A 21,770-nucleotide genomic window follows, 5' to 3' on the forward strand; every position below is an offset into this window, starting at 1 on the left:
TGTTTGCTAGCTATTTCTAGAATGTTGAGCAACCATGTAAAAGCTGTTTTAGTGAGGTGATTTGGAGGGGGGGGGGCACAATGCTGTCTTAAATACATTTGATGTTCTACCTTCAATACAGCGATATGCTTAAGGAGCATGCTTGACAACCACATGGTTCTGGGTTCAGTTCTTGGGCAAGTGTCTTCTGTTATAGCTCCAAGCCAACCAATGCTTTGTGAGCGAATTTGGTAAACAGAAACTATGTGGAAGCTTGTGTATATACACAAACATACATCTTAATGTGTATGTGTTTTTGTGTCTGCATGTGTCACCCTACCACTTGAGAAGTAGTGTTGGTTTGTTTACATCCCTGAAACCTAGCAGTTTGGCAAGAGAGGCTGACAGAATAAGTACCAGACTTATAAAAAAACAGGGTGGGGATTTTCAGCAGCACCATTCTCGGGACTGACTAAAGTAATTGTAACATTTACTAAAAATATCTTTTAGACATCAACTTCTAAAAGGAAACAGCAAAAATGGTAAAATGGATAAATAAGAGTTTAGCAAATATTTTGTTATGGCCACTCTATCATCATCATCATTTAGCATCTGCTTTCCATGCCAGCATGGGTTATACAGTTTGACAAACTAGTAAGCTGTAAAGCTGTACCTGGCTCCAGTCTGATTTGGCATGGTTTCTACAGCTGGATGCCCTTCCTAATGCCAACCACTCCAAGAGTGTAATGGGTACTTTTTACACCATACCATTTTAAAAAAGGAAGTACACTGGATTTTTAGATACACTTTGTCACATTCTTGGCTAATGAATCGTTCCTTTCTTTCTCCAAGTCTTTCCAATTACAACTGAAGGAGCACAAAGAGTAGAAAGAACAAAAATAATTAAAAAAAAAGGTTTGGAGAAGGGTTCCTCCCTGCTACAACATGAAGAAGATATAATAAGACTTGTCGGCTGTTCCAAATAAATGAATTTAGCATTCAAATTAAGGTGGTATAAATATGAGTCATTTAAGAAGACATAAAATCAGAAATCCTGGTGAGATTATGAAACATCAGATTATACAGAAAACAAGGAAATATTTTAGAAGAAATTGCCAGAAAAAAGAAGGCAATTCAAGACCTGTGTGTGTGTGTGTGTGTGTGTGTGTGTGTGTGTGTGTGTGTGTGTGTGCGTGCGTGCGTGCGTGCGTGCGCGCGCGTGCACATGGACACAGCATGGCTGAAAGATTAAAAAGTTTGTTTTGCAATCCATAAGATCTTGGGTTCTGACCCACTGCATGGCATCTTGGGGAAAGTGTGTTTCCCCATCGTTATGTGTCGATGCAAGATTTGTGAGTGAAATTTGAGAAATTAAGACTAAGTGGAAACACACTGGGTGGATTTGAAATAGTTGCATTTCAAAAGCATAGAATTGCCCGTGCACATGGCTGTGGAATATTCAGCTATTTACAAGCTAATTCAAAAAGGAAGTTCAGTTGATCAAACAACTGAAAACTCAATGAAACTAATAGAAATCATTCACTTTTTAAATTTTTTATGTATGTGTAAGCCTGTGTGTATATGTGTGTGTGTTTGTATGAATGTGAATGCGTGCATATGTGATAAAAGTGAAGGCAGACAACTTAATGGTTAATGTATTTGGTTGAAGATTGTAAGGTTGCGAGTTTGGTTCCCAGTGGAACATTGTGCCCTTGATCAAGACACTTTATTTTCCCATTGCTCCAGTGTTCACTCAACTGGCAAAAATGAGTCGCACTTATATTTCAAAATGGAAGCCTGGTCACATTTGGTGTGTCACACTGAATCTCCTTGAAAACTACATTCAGTGTACACGTGTCTGTGGAGCGCTCAGCCACGTGCATGTTAATTTTCATGAGCAGGCTTGCCATTGATCAAATCATCTGGAACACTTGTCATAACCAACAGAGTGCCCAGCCCTCTGAGATAACAAAAGTGAGACAGAATGGTGGAAACGACCAAATATGTTACAGAAGCCTCTACCTGATAACCCAGCTTGCTAGAAATAGCAACGAAATTCCCTCAGATCATCTCTTACTGTCTAAGAAAATAAGGATGGCTGCATTAGATAATGTTGTCTTGGGTGTATAAAAAAATAAGATGATCATGAGTAGGACATCTAGGACCATAGGGTTTGCTTGATTAGGGATGACCTGGGGTTAAACAACAACAAAGCCAGACAAGGAGGACAAGAGAAGAATTCAGATTTGTGAGTATTGGACCTTAAACGTGTGCAAAGCACAACAGAGATTTGTAAACCTCAATAGCCAATGCTTGTATTAAAGAAGAGATGGTGTTCAAAATCAGACAAATACAAATGAAATTTGGTAGAAAGAAACTTTACAGAAGATCATTATGTGTGTGTGTGTGTGTGTGTGTGTGTGTATGTGTAAGCTTGGCTGTGTGGTTAGGAACCTTGCTTCCTAACCACATGATTTCAAGTTCAGTCCCTTCAACTTGACAACTTGGGCAAATATCTTCAACTATAGCCATGTGATTGGATTTGGAAGACAGAAACTGAAAGAAGCCAGTTGTGTGTGTACAAGTACATATACACACACACACACGTACACACAATTGTGTGTGTGCTGTTGTTTCTTGTCTAGACGTCATGTGACGGTTGTAAACAAGTGTCTCCATCATATAAGCAGTGTCCTTAATTTCCAATCTTGCATGAAGATATGGCTAGCCAAGGGTTAATGTTACTTTACATGGAAACAGGTGAAGATTGGCAAAAAGATGGGCATCTAGCTGCAGAAAATCAGCTTCAACAAATTCTGTCCAACCGCTGCCAGCATGGAAAAAGTGGATGTTAAAATGATAATGATGATGATGATGATGATAAGTGTAAAAAAAATAATAATAATAATAAAAAGAGTTGTGTCAGATGCATAACTTAGCAGCAATTCAATAAAACAGAAACCCAGTAAAATATACAGCATAGCGAAATACCGGAGTTGAAGGAAGTGCTCCAATATGGCCACTTTCCAACAACTTCAAACAGTAGAAGAGAATAATAATGATAAAGATTCATTTCGTAAGGATGTTGTCTGAGAGTATAAAGAACCAAGTGCTGTTAACAATGAAAAATAATAAAAGTGACAACTAGATTTAAAACACACCATTTTGCTACCCTTCATACTGCCATTTTATATACTTCATATGCTCAACATGTCCCTCAGTAGGAACATGTGAGAGCACGCACACACACACACACTCTCTCTCTCTCTCATTCTGTCAGAACTATACGAAAATAGTATTTAAGCACATATCAAATATACCACTCAATATAAAAATGAGTATAAATAAAAGCCAGCTGACAAGATAGCAAGCGCAAACTAACATAAAAGAGAAAAGGACAGACAGAAACATAAATGCGTAGCAATCTATGAATGGGGATATACCCATCAAAGCAACCAAAGTAAAATGCTATAAACTCAGGATATTACATATTGGATCATTCATTAATGAGAGACGAGGAGAATAAGCTGACTGCTAAATTATTAAATAATTTATACATAAAATGGAAAAGTTCCAAATAAGACAATTTCTAGAGGTGGATACAATACATTCCAGAATATAAAGAGAGCTAAAGGAAATAACAAAATAGACCAAAGGAATGAATTTGCATCAGTGAATTAAGGGGTTGTTGTACTGAATACCATGTGGAAAACAATTAATTGACATTTCCCTCTAAATTGGAGAAAGGAAAGAAGAAACTAACAGCAATGTCAACTGTTTGTGGTTGCCAAAGAAAAGGAGAGATAATTTCAGGAAATTAAGAATTAATCTCTTAAAGTTAATTGCTTAGATAAGAGTCTGATCTAGTTAGCAGGTAAGGGGGACAACTATAGATTTATTTCAATCCATTAAACCTCACCAGATGCTATTCATAGTTGTCCGCTTTGTCTGCACACATTAAAATCAGGACTGTCCACCTAAGCCCTTATATTATCTTTCAGAGATTACTCATTAATTTCTTCAAATTATCTTCTTTAAGAATTCCTAACTATCGTCACTGTGTGTTTGTTTTCTCTCTCTACAAGAGAAATTTCAGTCAATATGTATATTTTCTTCCATGTGTTATTCAGTACATCAAACCTTAACCCATATCCCAGAATATAATGGGGTTCCAATCAAAGACCTTAAAATGTATACTAAACCTTAGTAAGGGCAAAGGTTGGTGGTGGGGTCATCTTAAACGATGTGCATGAAATAACCAATATCAATCTAAGATAGATCAGGAACGACCTACACAGGTCACAAGCACTACTACACCTTGTTCTGTTTTAGAAATATATCTATATATACTGAGTCTTGGTGGTTGATTTTTTATTCGTCCTTTTTCTATAGAAAACTGGCAATTGTTATGTATTATATACTACTTATACTAAGACATTAGTGACTATATATGCATACGCGCACACACACACACACACACACACACACATTTAGCAGAAGTCACAGTGACTCAGTTTGAGAGATTCGTGACCTCTCTCTCTCTCTCTCTCTCAATATATATATATATATATATATATATAATAGATAGATACACATACACACAAATATAATTAAAAGTATACAGCTGGTTGTTAGTGGTATAAAATTATTTATAGCTATACAGGAAAGAGTAAATGTAAGTAAACAGAAAACAGTAAAAAAATACAGAGAATGTAAGTTTATAATAGTTCTAGATAGATAGATAGATATCCGAAAGTTCATACTTTAACATCACAGATAAAAAAAAGAGAAAAATTCAGGCCAACATTTGCAGCTGTTTCTGGGGTTCACTACTGCATTTACTATTCACCGATCCCCAGAAACAGCTGTAAAGAATTGCCCAAATTTCCTACTCTCTCTTGTCGTGATGTTAAAGTGTTAACTCTCTGAATATCTAATCTATTTGTGAAGAACTACAATGGATTTTCATTTTCCTATCTTTTTCATGTTTTTCTGCGTACTTATATTTATACTCACTTCTGTAAAATTATAAATGCTTTGCTACCATTACCTATCCTTATTCTATTATAAATTCAATAGCTTAATTGCTACATTTCCTATAGTCAACTGTTGTTTGCCTGAATTTTGTCTCCCGTGACTTGATGTTGGATTTTATCTATCTCATCTGGTCTGAGCACCAATCTGTTGGTATTTACTATAAGCCTTTAGACATATTCTTACAATATACAGTACCATGGTCTTTGGTCACTTTAAACTACTGTAAATTTTTATCAATTGCCAACTTATAAGTGGATGTTTTGCTTGCATTTTTCACAGATGGAACATTGGCCCTGTTGGAGCCATTTTCATACCTAATCATTATATTTTGTAATAGGGGTTCTGAATGAGAGAAGATGCGAGATGCGAGATGACCACCAAAAATTTTCAGCCACCTCACATAAACCAGTCAAGATACAGTATTTTAAAACAGAAAAAATGTCTCTAATGAAAATTCATTACATAATGTTCATTTCAAGAAGTTACTGTACATTGTTAATATTTCGTGTGGTTTCTCTTAGCTTCAATAATTGCTTTGATGCACCTGGGAAGAGATGCATACAAATCCTTCACCATCTTCACAGGTATGAGATGCCATTCTCTGTGGCTGAGCTTCCACAACTCTTCAAGATCGCGTGCATTCTTCTGACGAATTCTTCTCTTTAGTTCTGTCCACATTTGCTCAATGATATTTAAGTCAGGGCTCTGAGCTGGCCAATCTTTCAATATGGTAACACCTTTATCAGCCATACTCTGTTGTGATGCATGCAATGTGTGGGATGGAGCTCCGTTATGCTGAAAAATCTCACCTTCATCCAAGTCTGGTATAAAAATTGTCCTTCAGCAACTAGATGTATTTGGCACTATTCAAGTTAGCCATCAATTTTAACCAACTTTCTTGAACCATCACTTTTTATGTATCAAACTCAAACCTCCAAACTTCACTGTTTTCATCCTGTAACGTGGGTCATTTTGCTTTCTAATAGGCGAGAATTTGTCAGAAGGCCTCCAGGAAAGCAAAACAACCTGCATTACAAAACAAAAACTGAAGTTTGGGGGTTTGAGTCTGATGCTTTGGGGATACATAAAAAGTGATGGTTCAAGAAAGTTGATTAAAATTGATGGCTAACTTGAATAGTGCCAAACATATCTAGTTGCTGAAGGACAATTTTTATACCAGACTTGGATGAAGGTGAGATTTTTCAGCATAAAGGAGCTCCATCCCGCGCATCGTATGTATCACAACAGAGTATGGCTGATAAAGGTGTTACCATATTGAAAGATTGGCCAGCTCAGAGCCTTGACTTAAATATCATAGAGCAAATGTGGACAGAACTAAAGAGAAAAGTTCGTCAGAAGAATCTTAGAGTTGTGGGAGCTCAGCCACAAAGAATGGTATCTCACACCTGTGAAGATGGTGAAGGATTTGTACACATCTCTTCCCAAGCGCATCGAAGCAATTATTCAAGCTAAGGGAAACCACATGAAATATTAACAATGTACAGTAACTTCATGAAATGAACAATATGTAACAAATTTTCATTATAGACATTATTTTCTGTTTTAAAACACTATATCTTGACTGGTTTATGTGAGGTGGCCGAAAACTTTTGCATAGCAATTTTTGAGAGTCATCTCGCATCTTTCCCTCTCATTCAAAACCCCTACTATAAAATATGACTAGGTATGGAAATGACTCCAACAGAGCTAATGTTCCATCTGTAAAAAAATGCCATGCGAAACATCCATTTCTAAGTTGACAATTAGTAGAAATTCATAATACTTTAAACTGGCCGAAGACTTTTGCATGGTACTGTACATATAGGTGTGGCTGTGTGGTTTAGAAGTTTGCTTTCCAACCACATAGTCTTTCAGGTTCACTCCCACTGTGTGGTACTTTGGGCAAGTGTCTTCTACTATAACCCCTGTGAGTGGATTTAGTAGATGGAAACTGAAGTGAGCTCATTGTGTGTGTGTGTGTGTTTTCCATGCTGGCATGGGTTGGGTTGGGTAGTTTGATAGGATCTGAGGCGCAGCAGGGTTGCACTGAGTTCCAGTGTTAGCTTTGGCATGGTTTCTATGGCTGGATGCCTTTCCCCATGCCAACCACTTTACAATGCATACTGAGTACTATCTTCATGTCACTGGCACTTGTGAGGTTGCCGAGTAACTTGCAAGACAAGAACTGCAAAAGGAAAAAGTTCCCACAGCTAAGAGGACAGAATAGATGAGTGATGGAGGTGGCTTTATGTCGGGGGTCGGAGGATTAAAGTATAATAGAGAGACAAGTGCAGGTGTCTTGCGAAAGAGAAGATACATGGCTGCCCCACATATATACTTCCTTTTTCATTTGCTAATTCTGGAAGGGGCAGTGCCCACGACTTTTACAAACCTTCAAAGGTCAATGAATCTGATGCAGGTCAACATCAGACATGAGCAAGAAGATCCCAGAGGGCTGATATATGTGTGACCAGGTGGACTTGTACATCTTCATGTCTTCGTTCTCATCATGTTTTTATGTCCTGTTTCCATGCTGGCATGGGTGAAATGAGTTGTCACAATCTCAAATTTTATTTGGTGTTATTTCTTTCTTTCTGTGTGTGTGTGTGTGTGTGTGTGTGTGTGTGTGTGTTTACTCAGTTTAGAAGGGAGATTCCTTGTTTTCAGGTTAAATGTTTCAAAGTTCTAAAATTCAGGCTACGCATAGTCCTGAAACCCACAAGAACCGGTTCCTAATTACAAGAAAAGAGTAGCAAATATCGCAAACTTTGTTTTTTAATTAATCAGATAATTTAGTTTCTAGAACAATTAAGAAATCAACCATTAAGCTAATAAGTGATCACAGACAACAGAACAGCAAACGGTGGGTGGTGAGATGGGATGGGGGGATACTTTTAAAGAAGTATTTTACAAGTTGGCAGCAAGGGGTTTTGGAGGGCTTCCCCCTGCTAACCCCCTTCTTTTACTTCTAAAAGTCAGTCTAAGAATTTCTCAATGGTTTTTCCTCCATTTCTGATCAAACAAAGAAAGATAAGAATTTTTTTTTTATGAAAAACAGTCAATAAAATAAGAACCCAACAACAACAAAAAAATAAGGTAAAAAAATCTGCAAGATCACACAAAAGAACTAGCTTCAGCATGTCAGAATTTATTTTATTAATTGAGACGTTTTATTTAATCACAACAAAACAAAATTAAAATAAAATCATTCACAAATTAAAAAAAAGAAATTAAAACAATCAAATATAAACAATAATTTAGTGTTAACATGTTTAATGCAGTGAGCATCACCAAACTAATTTAAAATAATTATATTAAGACTTTTAAAAAATAATTTTTTTAAAAATCATTTATTAACTAAACCTACAGCTATTAACTAATCTGGAATATAGTTTATATTAAAATATAACAGTTTAAAATAAATGAATTTATCCAATCCCTCACAAAGTTCAGTGCTATAATTTTATATTTTTCAAGCTATATCACTTTAATGCAATTATTGTGTGTGTGTGTGTGTGTGTGTGTGTGTGTGCAGAGGCATGTGTATGTAATTATTCTGTACCTATGAGTTGTGATGTGGACTTTTCTGATTTGATGTGAAATTCTGTGATAAAATATAGGTGATACAGTTTAAGTCATGTTGGCGCTCTTACTAAAAATAGAAAAATTTGTATATATTTAGTGAGTGTATGTGTATGTATGTATGTATGCATATATACATATATATATATATATGCATACACACACACAATTATATATATATGTATATATGTATGTATATATGTATGTATATATGTATGTATATATGTATGTATGTATGTATGTATATACATATACATAAATACATATATCTTTAACCTGGTCCTCCATCAGGATCAGCATTATGCACAATGTAACAAGGGGCCAGCTCACAAATAGAGCTTCCACAAGTTTCTCTACTCAATTTCACTCACAATGCTTGGGTTGACTCAGAAGCGTTGTAGAAGCACATCAGCCCCCATATGTCATGCAGTGGGATAAAAACCCAAAACTTCATCATTGTGAGATGAATTTCTTAAACACCAGGCCAGCCTGCACTATGTGTGTGTGTGTGTGTGTGTGTATAAAATTTATGAATTTGATTTTGTTAAGTCAAATGATTAACAGTAGAATAACAATCAAAGCTGGTTATTAATTGCGATGGAGTTGGGTAGGGGAGATGGAGAAGCAGAGATTGGTTAACGTTTAAAATTAGATGGGGATGTTTTATGGGGGGTAGGTAGACCTGAGTATATCAGAGCAAAGGTGGGATGTACAGAGAGAAAGGCTGATACGGTTATGGTTACCATCTGTATAGGACGGCGGATGTTTTCATAAAAGGGAAGGAGAATAAATAGAGATCACAGCAGATTTTTCTTTTCAAAATCAGGGTTGGTGTTAGCGCAAGCAACAAATCAATAAAAAAAATAGAATTATAATATAAAATAAACAAACAAAAAAGCAATAACAAAAAACAAGGAATTTAGCGAATAAATATGGTTTTTGTGCAGTATAGCGCTATGTAGTCGCAGGGGTAGGAGGCGCGGGCAAGATGTAAGTTTCAACAGATCGTTCAGTCGGTGGATCAAGTATTAAGAAGGAGAACAGAGTTGTTTCACAGCAACAGTTATGAGAGAGAGAGAGAGAAGGAGAGGTTAAAAAAACCCAGAAATTTAGATAAAAAAGTGTAACCACCCCACTTCAAACCATCACCAAGAACATCCTGTTCTGTTCATTTCATGAATGACAAGCAACAACACTTAAATAAAAAATTTAAACAATGCAATCACAATCACCATTAACATCATCATCACCACCATTATCATCATCCTCATCACCACCATCCTCTTAATCAACTGCAAAAGAAAAGGGTAAGTACCTGATCTGATCCGAGCCTTTAAGGCCAATAAATTATTATTACTACTACTACTACTACTAGTACTACATCAGTGATACCCCTTGGGGATACATGAACATTATAACAGCTTCTTAGTTCATGTCCATGCGGAAATCAACTTATCATTAATGACAACAACACTGACGCATTTTAACATAAAACCAAATTCACCTTCAGATACAGTACACACATGCGTAAGCGGGTATCTGTAGTTGAAGATGTGCATCAAAGGAGACATACTTGTGCATGTAATGAACTAGTGCTTAACATTATTATTATTATTATTATTATTATGATTATTATTATTATTAGAGGGCCTGTTAACAATGCTCACTTTTGGTGTAGCTTTTGTTGGCCATGTAATTATCAGCTAAAAGACCTTTTGGGAGGAGGGGAAAATAGCATCATTTCTGAGAGATGCCTAACCAATCTCCCAATACAAAAAGCAATTATGTGTTATTTTTCGATTGTCGTCTTCAAACGTCTTAATTGAAATGTAGTGGGGATGTAAACATCAAAGGCACAGATTAGATGTAAATATTAAAAAATATAGTCTTGATGTGAATATTAATTAAACATGGAATGTAAATATAAATATTTAAACAAAAAGTTTCATCTCGAAAGATGAGGTTTATAATCCCCAAAAAATTAGAATTATATTAACAACTACTAATGTCAGACAAGAAGCATTTAGAAAAGAAAGACATTGAAAACTTAACAAAACAAATAAGTAGAGATTAAAATTCAAAGACTCAACCCTAATTTCTACAGAAATTGTTGCAGACTTCAAAAATAGAGCAAAACAGTTTAATATGAAATAATGACCAATTTTACAAAGCACGCGCATATGTTTGTGTGTGTGTGTGTGTGAGTGTGATGCGCACATCTCAAAGGTGAAGTAGAATGTGTCAGCAATGAAAATCTCCATCGCAAACAGTTGATTGTCGTTTCATGTGTACGAATGAGTCGTCGTTTGTTGTTTTTATTGAGGAAATGATTTTGATGTGGGACAGAAAATATGCATTTGAACTGTAAAGGATATTGAAATGTATATTGTTTTGTAGAGAATTTCGCCACACTCACTACTGGATACAGAGCAACTGTTTCCAGTCTCAACGCAAAAATAGATAGTTGAATGCAATCACTTCCATCACCACATACCTCATACCCGCCATCTGTCTGACAATAACCCCAAACCTAACAAAGAAAGAATGATTGTCTATCAAGACCAACATATGATCCCCACTAGTCAAACACATATGATCCCCACTAGTCAAACTAGTAAAGCATACCTTTAGGTATGCTTTATTTCCATCTATCACACCCAGCTGGGAACGCTCTCACCAATATCTAAATGCTCGACATAATCCTTAAAGAAATCTTGCAAACTATAATGGATACAATCATAGTAATCGACTTAAGTATATTACTGGTACCGTCTTTTTCAATATGGCAATGGGAATAGAAAATGGCAACATAGCTCAAGGTATTTTATCAACTGACGGTTAGTGGTCAGGGCATATGATCGATTGAGTTGATATCAATACATGACCACAGGCGGATCAAAGAACATCAGTTCTGACAGGATTTGAACTCAGAATCTCAAAGAGCCAAACTAAATAATTGCAAGGCATTTAGTTGACTACACCAATGTTCAACTGGTACTTTATCAACCCAAAAAGGCAAAGCAAGTTGAATAATAATAATAATAATAAAAATCCTTTCTACTATAGGCACAAGGCCTGAAATTTGGAGGAGGGCTATAGTCAATTACATCAACCCCAATGTTTCACTGGTACTTAATTTAGCAACCCCGAAAGGATGAAAGGCAACGTTAACCTCGACAGAACTTGAACTCAGAATGTAGCAGCAGACAAAATACTGCTAATCATTTAGCCCAGCGTGCTAATGATTCTGCCAGCTTGCCACAAAACAGTGGTTTCTAATGTAGGCATAGAGCCAGAAATTTGGAGATGAGCTTTCTGCCAATCCACTACCCCTTGTAGTAATAATTGTTTCTGGTTCAAGCACAAGAGCATCAATTTTTGAGGGAAGGACGGTTAGTCAGTAGCACTGACCCCTGAATTTGACTGGCATGTTATTCTATGACTCTGGCGGGGATGAAAATCAAACTTGACCTTGTTGGGAGCAACAACAACAATAATAATAATAAAAATAATAATAATAATGATGTTTTCTTTCATTTCTAACGTAAGCAAAAATCACAAGTTTTTCAAGCGAAAGGGTATTGATGTTTAAATCAACCCTAATTGTTTAACAAGGGTGTAATTTAGTAGATTCTAGATGGATGAATGACAACGTTGACCTTGGTGTAACAGTAGTAGTAATAGTAGTAGTAGTAGTAGTAGTAGTAATAATAATAATAACGCTTTCTACTAAAGGCACAAGGCCTGAAATTAGGAGGTGGGGAATAGTCGATTACATCGACCCCAGTGTTTTACTGGTACTCAATTTATCGACCCCAAAAGGATGAAAGGCAAAGTTGACCTCAGCAGAATTTGATCTCAGAACATAGCGACAGGCGAAATACCACTAAGCATTTAGCCCGGTATGCTAACAATTCAGCCAGCTCACTGACTTAATAATAATAACAATGGTTTCTAACATAGGCACAAGGCCTGATACTTGGAGGAAGAAGTTTAACGAAGTACATTGGCTCCGGAATTTGACTGGTACCATATTTTGCTGATGCCTCATAAAAGATGATGCTGACAAAAACTGACATCCACAGAATTTGAACTCAGAACTTAGAGTGCTGGAACAAATGCTGTAAGGTATTGTCATCTGATGCACTAACATTTCTGTTGACTCACAGTTCAAATAATAAGATGGAAAAAAAACAAAAAAAAACAATACATACATACAAAAACAAAGCCAGCTAAAATTTTCCAGATTGACCCCAGATGCATAGAGACGCACAGATGCAGGATAGGGACAGTTTACAAGTGAGACTGCCGGAATATTTTCCCCACCACCACCATCACCATGTCGTGTCAGTCAGTCATGGTATATGATAAGTAAGGCACATTGGGTTGTGTAAGGGTGGTTCGAGTATGAGATGGGAAAGTGAAGGGGGGAGTGGAAATATTAATAGAAAGAGAGGAAGGAAGAGGAGGTAGAAGAAGAAAGGAAAGGAGATAGAAGAAGAAAAGATAGGAGGTGGAAAAAATACGAAAAACAATACATGAAAGAACAAGGTGAAAAGGGGGGGGGCGAAAAAAAAAACGAAAGATGATAACGAAAGACAATGACGAAAAAAACACAAAAGACAAAACTTTTCAAGAACAACACAAAAAATAAAAAAGAAGAGGAAATTGAGAGATGTTAGAGCAGGATAAATAAGTAAGAGAGAAAGAGATTTAGTTGTTTACCTCTTTCATAGGTGTGAGACCCTAGAATATCGATGGTATTACATGGTGGTATCAAAGAGAGCATGTGCTTGTGTGTACACGACATGCTTCAATCTAAAGTAACGTCTATATTGCTTTATATTCTGAAGGTTGAGAAGACAGCTTCGAATAAAGGATTAGAGGTCTGTTATAGGTAATGGACTACTTTTTTTCCTCATTTGTAAATTTAAACATGTATGTGTGTGTGTGTGTGTATATGCATGTGTATTGTATAGATATGTGCGTATGTGCATGCATATGTGTGTGTGAGTGAGTGTGAACAATGAAATTTCAAATGTGGAGAATGTCAACTGATGTCTGACAAATACTCAACAAGACTGAGTGTCCTTAAAACTACAGCAACATGGACAAGGATTCTATAATTGTCATATATATATATATATATATATATATATATATATACACAATTATAGAATCTTTATATATATATATATATATATATATATATATATAATACATTTATATAACAATTATAGAATCCTTATATATATATATATATATATATATATATATAATTATATACAATAATAGAATCTTTATATATATATAATAAAATTATATAACAATTATAGAATCCTTATATATATATATATATGGCATACATAAATATAATGAGCTAAAGGAAGTTAAGTGGATCAATGGCATAGATTTTAAAAAATAAGTTCAAGGTGATGTATTAAAAGACATATGCAAAAAAAAAAAAATCAATTAATCGAAATTTCTCTCCCTCAGTTGGAGAAAGAAATTGAAAACCTAGAGGCAATTTTTAGCAACTCTGAAAGAAAAGGGGAGATAATTTCATGTAATTAAGAATTAATTTTCACAAAATTAATTCACATTTGGAGAAAAAAAATTCTGATCTTTGTTTCTCAACAAATTTCGAAATTTTTTTTTTTTTTTTCTGTAAATGCCATTTAGTGTATAGACTCTTAACTTATATGGAATGCATGTTACTTGAAGAATTTCTCTGCAATTTGGAGAAGAAAAAAAAAGGAAAATAAATAATCAATGTACTGTCAGACGTCAATGAAAGCTACATCTAGTACTACGGTTGTTCCCACTAATATAGAGGTGGTCATCCTTCTTAGCTACCCCAGCAACCAACTAACCAACAAATAGAATTTCTGGCTTGCATGTTGATCTTTGTTGGAAATTGAAACCAGAACAACAGCATGCCTGTTAGATGACGTAAAATAACTTAATAAGAAGTATTCCACCTATGTTACAACCCTACACACACTTGGTTAAACACATTGGTCCCCTATCTTTAATGAAAACTCTACAATTAGTTGAAATGTAGCACTAGGGGAAGAAAGGAAACAAACTGTGTTTTTGCAAAAATGGATCAAAGTCTTGGTAAATTTCAAGAGTTTTTAGAAACTCTTCAAATAGCAAAGGTTTAAAAAGTTAAATGACCACTAGTTCTCTTTAAATTAAACTACATTAGGCTAAAATTTCAAACACATCAAAGCTCGTTCCACTCTAATACTAACCTCACTTGCTTCTTGTCAATAAAGACCCTCCTTTCAAAACTATTTAGTTGTCTTTCCTACCCTTTTTATCTTTCTTTTTCCAAGATTTGAAATGATCAAACAGCTTCTTTGATCCATGAGCCTTCTTGGTTTTATGTTCCTGAGGGTGAGGCTGAGAACCATCATCCCCAAATGGTGATCCAGGATCAGATAGATCAGAACTTAATCTGTTCCTAGAGTCTGACAAACTGCTCTGTGATGGGGACCTTAAGAAGTCAGACTCGGTCGTACCCTCAAGTACTACAGGAACTTCCTGAGGCTTCTCAACCGGTGCTTCATGTATTGGGGAGGGTGCAGAGTCGAGGATTTCAAACAAATCGTCATCAGTGTATTTCAGCAGACCACCACCCTCTTCTTCCTCATCTTCCTCAAATTCTAAATTTGAAACTGTTGCTTCCTGAATTATATCCAGCTTTTTGTTAGAAACGGGATATGCTGGAGGTTTATCGAATGTGACTCCAGGGGAAAACTTGAGAGTCTCTGGAGATAGAGAAGCATTAAAGACCTCATCTTGTTCAGTGTACTGTTCAATCCTAGAATGAAAAGCAACATCAACTGGTTCAGGTTCAATGGAAACCTCAGATATATCCATTTGATGACTTTCAATATCTCCTATACTAACAGAATCTCTGAGCTCCCCACCCTCAACAGAAATTCTATCACAAAATCTTTTGTCTTCCCTATCGTCTCCTCTTAAATCATCAAAAGTTATATCTGCATTTTCACATGCAGCCACAGTAGTGGCTTCACCTAGACTATCTCTGATGTTAACCCCACTCACCAAGGAGCTACTTTCCTCTACAGCTGCTGCTAAACCTGACCCTTCCATTAACAGATCTGGCTGTTGCTCTGAACACTGTGGTTCTTTATTTTCCATCTCAGAGATTTTGTCATGGTTAGCTTCATTTGGATGATTGTTAGAGAGAACAGAAGCATCTGAACTCAAGTCATTAAAATTATTGTTATCATTATTTGCATTATTATTATGGTCGTCATTATCAGAAATTAAGGGCTCACCACCAATATAAGTCTCATACGGATTGACACTAAATGTAGGCTTTTGGGTGTCAACAGAGTCAGGAGTTATTGATTCCTGCAAACTAGGCTTACTGATTGAAGAAACAGCTGAATCTCCACTTATAGCTGTCTCATAATTCATACTTTCAGGCAGATGTTTGTCAGAAGTTAACAACTGATCAGTGTTTGTATCTGATACTGATTTATACACATAACCAGTTTTTATCTTACCTGAAGCAGTAAGAGCAGACAGCTTGTCAACCTGTTCAAAGTCACTGGACTCTTCTTCAAGAGACTTATCTAAAATAATATTATCATCATCTTTGAGATACTCAATATCAGTACTCTGTCCATCTTCATCAAGGTCTTTGTAAGTAGCATAAGATGGCAGGAAATCTACGCTCTCTTCATCACTCTCCGCCTGTTCTGCTTGAGTCTCACTCTGAATATCTGTGCTAAGCAAAGCAGGGTTACAGTTTTCATCAAGGTATGTTTCAGCTGCAATGGAACTATTATTGTCATCAGTCGAAGTGTTTTTCTGATCAACAACACTTGGTGTGCCTGTGTCAAAAACAAGAGGAGCTTCTTCTGGCTCTGGATCAACACTGCTCACACGTAAGTCACTGTATAAAATGTCAGAGGACAAGGAGTCAGCAGAAACAATACTGTTATCAACTGATTCCCCTTCATCAACAGAACTCTCAAATATTACTGGCACACTTCGACTGGGAGAAGAAACGGATCCTCTCTCCGACATGTTAATAGCATCAAAGAATTCATCTTCCTCCTCACTAATCGAGGTTGATGTGACATCAAACTCTTTAACTGGTGACCTACCATTGCTTGATTGAGAGGAAGGCTTATGACATACATAAAGACCTGGGGAGCTAGTGATAGTGTTGCAGATATCAACAGAACTACCAGTGCTGTATAAGCCAGCCATATTGGGTGCTACAGACTTTTTCGTCATAGGAACAAATCTATCCCTACTTTGTTTCTGTTCTGAGCCTATTGAATCTAAATTAACCTGGACACCAACACTACAGTAGTTAGGTCTGGCTATAGTAACACTGGGTAACATATCAACTGTCTCAGTCAGTTTAGCACTAATTTCTGTTGCAGCCTTTATGTTGTCTGACACAGATTGATGGGAGAGATTACGAGTACCTAACGACGAGTCCACATCATGTGACAATTTGGAGTCGATGTCCAATGATGGAATTCCAGCTGATAGTGGGCCGTTTGGTGATGACATCTTTACCAAAGACCAAACACCTTCCTCTGAGATGACAATAGCCAGACCATTTTCCTGCCAAAAAGATAAAGAACAAAACAATCAAAAGAGATATTCACAAGAACAATTGTAGGAAATACAAATGAAAGCATAAAGGGGAAAAGAAACGGTCAAATAGGCATGTAGGATATTTGAGAACTAACTTTGGTGAGTTGAAAATGAAAAGCAACATAATGTAGTGTTATATGGCATGGAGAAAATTTTTACTTCTATCCTTTTCAGACAAACTGACAGTCATCAACATGGCGAATCCTAGCCATCAACCACAACAGTTCAAGGATAAACAGCTTTCTGAATGTGGTTGGATTGCTTGTGTTTAAGAAAGAACTGGAAGCCCCTCCCCTGGTGAGGACTTCATCCTTGGCCAAGACAAAGAAATATTGTCGGGTCTTGGAGTCAGACATCATAAAAATGGTAAAGGTTGTTCAGCAGGACCCTGCAGATCAATGATGGCCATCACCCATGACACTCAAGTAAATGGAGTTCATTATTAGACAAGCAGTCAATGAAGACATCATGTACAGGTCCTATGTGAGGAAGAGACAAGAGTTTGTGTCTGGCGCGGGTGAACTATGTGATCACGTAACCTTCGACATCATGTGACCTTTGACATCATGTGACATTATAGCTCTTCTGAATTAAACTCCCTGAATGATGCATCTGAGGTATCGTTCAAGGAGGCAGCCCTTAGTGTGTGTGTGTGTGTGAGAGAGAGAGAGTGCAGGGGGTCACCTAATTTTGATATGTAATTGCTTTCAGAATCACATCAGGGAGTCATCCTTAGGATTTAAGGCACAATGGCCTGTTTCTTTGAGATATGAATGTGTCTGTGATTTTTGAGACTATGTTGTTGTTTTCAGTTTAATGCCTGAAGCTTGAGACAAAACATCAGAGTTAAAGCCTCAAAAAATAAACAGGATGAAATATATTGAGGAATTTTTGGTGCAAACAGTGATGATCATGTTTTATTTGAGATCACACTGTACTCTAGTAAAGAGAGTAAGGTAATCTCAACATGGGTACTCAGCTTGTCAGAAATAGCAGCCAAATCTACTTCAAATCACACTCTACCATCTTTAAAAGAGAAAGAACAGATTAGATCATTTAGTTCTAGAGACACTACATCTGAAGAATAGGACATGAAGAAATGACTATAGGTCCACTAGACTAGGGGTGGTGGTGGTGGTGATGCTGCTAAGCAACAGTGAGAATAAATAAAAACAAATGACATCCTCTAGAATCCGCAGATGCTGGAAGAAAAAGGAGAAGGAAAATTAACTTACGCGAATAACCTTATCTCTTTCTTCAAGTTGGTATTTGGCAGTTTTACATTCATTTTCTAAATCTTGATATGACCGTTTTTTGGACTCAAGTTCCTGGAAAATAAGAGAGAGAGACAGAGAGAGAGAGAGAGAGAGAGAGAGAGAGAGAGAGAGAGAAGAGAGAGAAAGAGAAAGAGAGAGAGAGAGAAAGAGAGAGAGAAAGAGAAGAAAAAGAGATTAGTAAGTATGTCAATATGATATAAAATTACCTCCATAGTTAAGTAGGTACCAGTAGCATACTAGGCATGAAAAAAGATGAGACTTACGAGCACCAGGGACTAGAGTGCATATATGGCTGCTCCAAATACCTGGGAATATTCTACAATATTATACATAATTCTACATCGTTAATTCACAATGAGGAAGAGGTTAATATTTAGCCATCCTCCTTTTCTTAACTGTGATGTAGTGCATATCATTATCACCACCATTTTAACATAGGTTTTTCCAGGCTTTCATGATTTGGATGGAGTTTACAAAGGCAGATTTTCTGCAACCAGATGCTCTTCCTGTCACTAACTCTCATCTGTTTCCAAGCAAGGTAATATTTCTCCATGGCCAGACCATTTTCTCATAAATTATTGGAAATGACTGGCACAGCCTGTATGACAATGACAATCATTTTACAACCATCATGTGATGTTAACCAAAGAGACAATCCCCCCACACACACATACGCACGCACGACATGTTTCTTTCAGGCTTTATTTAACCAAACCTACTAACAAGGCTTTGGTTGGCCTGGGGTTATAGTAGAAGATATTTACCTAAGGTGCCATGCAGTGGGACTGAACCCAGAACCATGTAGTTGGGGAGCAAGCTCACCATATAGTCAAGACATTACATGATTAAGATAACACTTAGCTAGGACAACACCACTAATACCCATTGCACTAAGATGTCAGGTAACTAAGACATCATAAAGTTAAGATATCATTAATATATAATGTAAGGGAAGATAAATTTGTTAAGTTGTATCAACTCCCTATATGATGGGTTGGGAATGAAAGAGGAGTAATGTGTTGTGTTCACACTCAGGTTTAACTAGCAGTCAAATCTCTTTCAAAATACATCCTATTGTCTTAAAAAAGGAAGGGCACTTTAGATAATATAGTGCAAGAGTTCTTGATGAAACTGAAAAAAAAAGATAGTAATGTCTCGAATAACTTTATAGGTCTGCTCAGTCAGAGCCAGCCTAAGGCTAAATAAACACCCTTCACACACAAATATGCATGCCAATTTATATGGTTTTTACCATTAAAATAATTTAATTATACATTAACCAATGTTTTACAGGGCACTTTAAGATTTCTTTTGTTTCAATATTTTACATGAATAGGAAGAATATAATAGAAGCAACAATGTTTTTGTGAAGTGACCTTCATGTAACCAAGGGAATTGTTTGTTATTTGCCATTTTCACCAAGCAGACAGAAAAGTGTTCCTCAATCAGGAATTAACCTTACAAAGAGGAAACCAAAATTTGGCCTCTCATTGCATTGCAGAGAATTCAACCAGAGTAGAAATATTCATTCCACAGAAACATTTGCTCTATTCTTGTTCAGGAATTCTGAGAAAGACTCGTTTTAGTTGAATGAAACATCAAATTGCTGTATCTCTATTCTACCATGAGAGGTAGGTTGATTTCATTTTTTTCATTTTTACTTCAGTCAATTACTTTTTACATCACACATGTAACACAAGAACTTTATTTCAAGAACATGTGTATAATGCTAGTACTTCAAAATTGGTGTAATGGTCTAAATGAACTGCTGTACAATTCAAACTTGTAATTGTGAACCTTTGGAAGTGAACTCATTGCTTTAGAGTAGCACTTCTGTCAGAGGAGATAATACTTCCAGTCACGTACAAGAAATAAGAGACCTGACATAGTTAATTTATTGCTTTTTTATCTGTGTGTATGCAGTTTTACAGTTGAATAAGCTTCTTCCTACAGCTAACCACTCTTCTGTGACATAGAAAGAGAGGTGATACCTATGGGTTTGTATCACTGAGGAAGAGTTAAATCACACAGTCATAACAAGCCATGAAGGATGCCTCAACATCAGTAATTTTCAACTATTTTTTACCTATGGACCCCTTTGATTACTATTTTACTCTGGTGGACCCCTAAATTAGCTTTATAGATACATCTTGCAAACAGAAGTGTTTTGTTCAAGAATACAACACATCGCCCAGGAATTGAACCCATGATCTAGCAATCATGAGTGCAATACCCTAACCACTAGGCAACAAGCCTTCACAGCAGTGGTCATTCTTTTATTTTGTATATCTTGAATTATACTGTGCAAAGTGTCCCTCATTTCTGAAAGCGGTATGACACAATTTAAGAGAATTTGGCTGCAATTTTGAGCAGATCAAACAACCACTTAGTCTCTCCCTCTTTCAGAACAACAAAAGTGGTAAGTGTGAAGGTTACTTATTTCTAACACTTATGGATGATTATAACTGATAAACCACTGACCGAAGCCTGCGGGAGGAGACCCTGTTATCTCCAACTATGTCTACACAAAATGCAGGCTACTACACAAAACATGTGGCTTTTAACTCAGCAAAAACATGTTGCCACATGGAAATGGAGCACTTAATAAACTTACTTTACATTTATCCTTAAACTGACGTTGATATTCAATGACTTCTTCCTCCTGTTCTTCCACCTGATCCTTAAGGAGATCAACTTCATAAACAAGGGCCTGCTTCTCATTATGGAGTTGGGCTGAACCCACCATAGCTTTTTTGTACTTATCTTCTAATTCATTCAGCTGTGACTGTAATAACAGAGAGACAAAGAAAGAGATGAAATATAAAAAATACAAATTATATATGCATACCTACAATAGATATATTATAATAATATAAATAATATATATATGTGTATATACATACGTATATGTACATACATACATCTATACATATATACATGCATATGTGGGCACAGGACATCATGAAATGTGTACAACAAAAAAATACGAAGTACGAGTACATGGCATATGAACTATTTTTTCAAACAACGAAAGACACAAATGGAAAACAAGACAAACAGCATAAAGAACGACCTTTCATCAGTTGTTTTTTTTCTCTCTCTCTCTCTCTCTCTCTCTCTCTCTCTCTCTCTCTCTATATATATATATATATATATATATATATATATATATATATATATCTATATATATCTATATATATATATAGATATATATATATACACACACACACACACACACGC

The 21,770-nt window shown here is 36.2% G+C and overlaps 1 protein-coding gene across 14 annotated transcripts in view; it reads right to left on the minus strand.

The window, feature by feature from the left end:
* The window catches only part of LOC106869544 (leucine-rich repeat flightless-interacting protein 2), a 217,385-nt gene that overhangs the window by 40,804 nt on the left and 154,811 nt on the right, over nucleotides 1-21,770 (minus strand). For all 14 annotated transcript variants that reach the window (XR_016243241.1, XR_016243240.1, XM_089357978.1 and 11 more), the window contains 3 exons: nucleotides 21,145-21,315; nucleotides 18,489-18,581; nucleotides 17,079-17,220 (listed from right to left, as the gene is read on the minus strand). Coding sequence is in view for 12 of the 14 variants with exons in the window: in XM_089357978.1 (XP_089214104.1) it covers nucleotides 17,079-17,220; nucleotides 18,489-18,581; nucleotides 21,145-21,315 (406 nt within the window). In the remaining 2 variants the exon portion in view is untranslated. The remainder of the gene's footprint in view (nucleotides 1-17,078; nucleotides 17,221-18,488; nucleotides 18,582-21,144; nucleotides 21,316-21,770) is intronic.

The sequence above is a fragment of the Octopus bimaculoides genome, chromosome 9, assembly GCF_046866305.1.
Source record: "Octopus bimaculoides isolate indiv1 chromosome 9, ASM4686630v1, whole genome shotgun sequence".
Taxonomy (NCBI): Eukaryota; Metazoa; Mollusca; class Cephalopoda; order Octopoda; family Octopodidae; genus Octopus; species Octopus bimaculoides.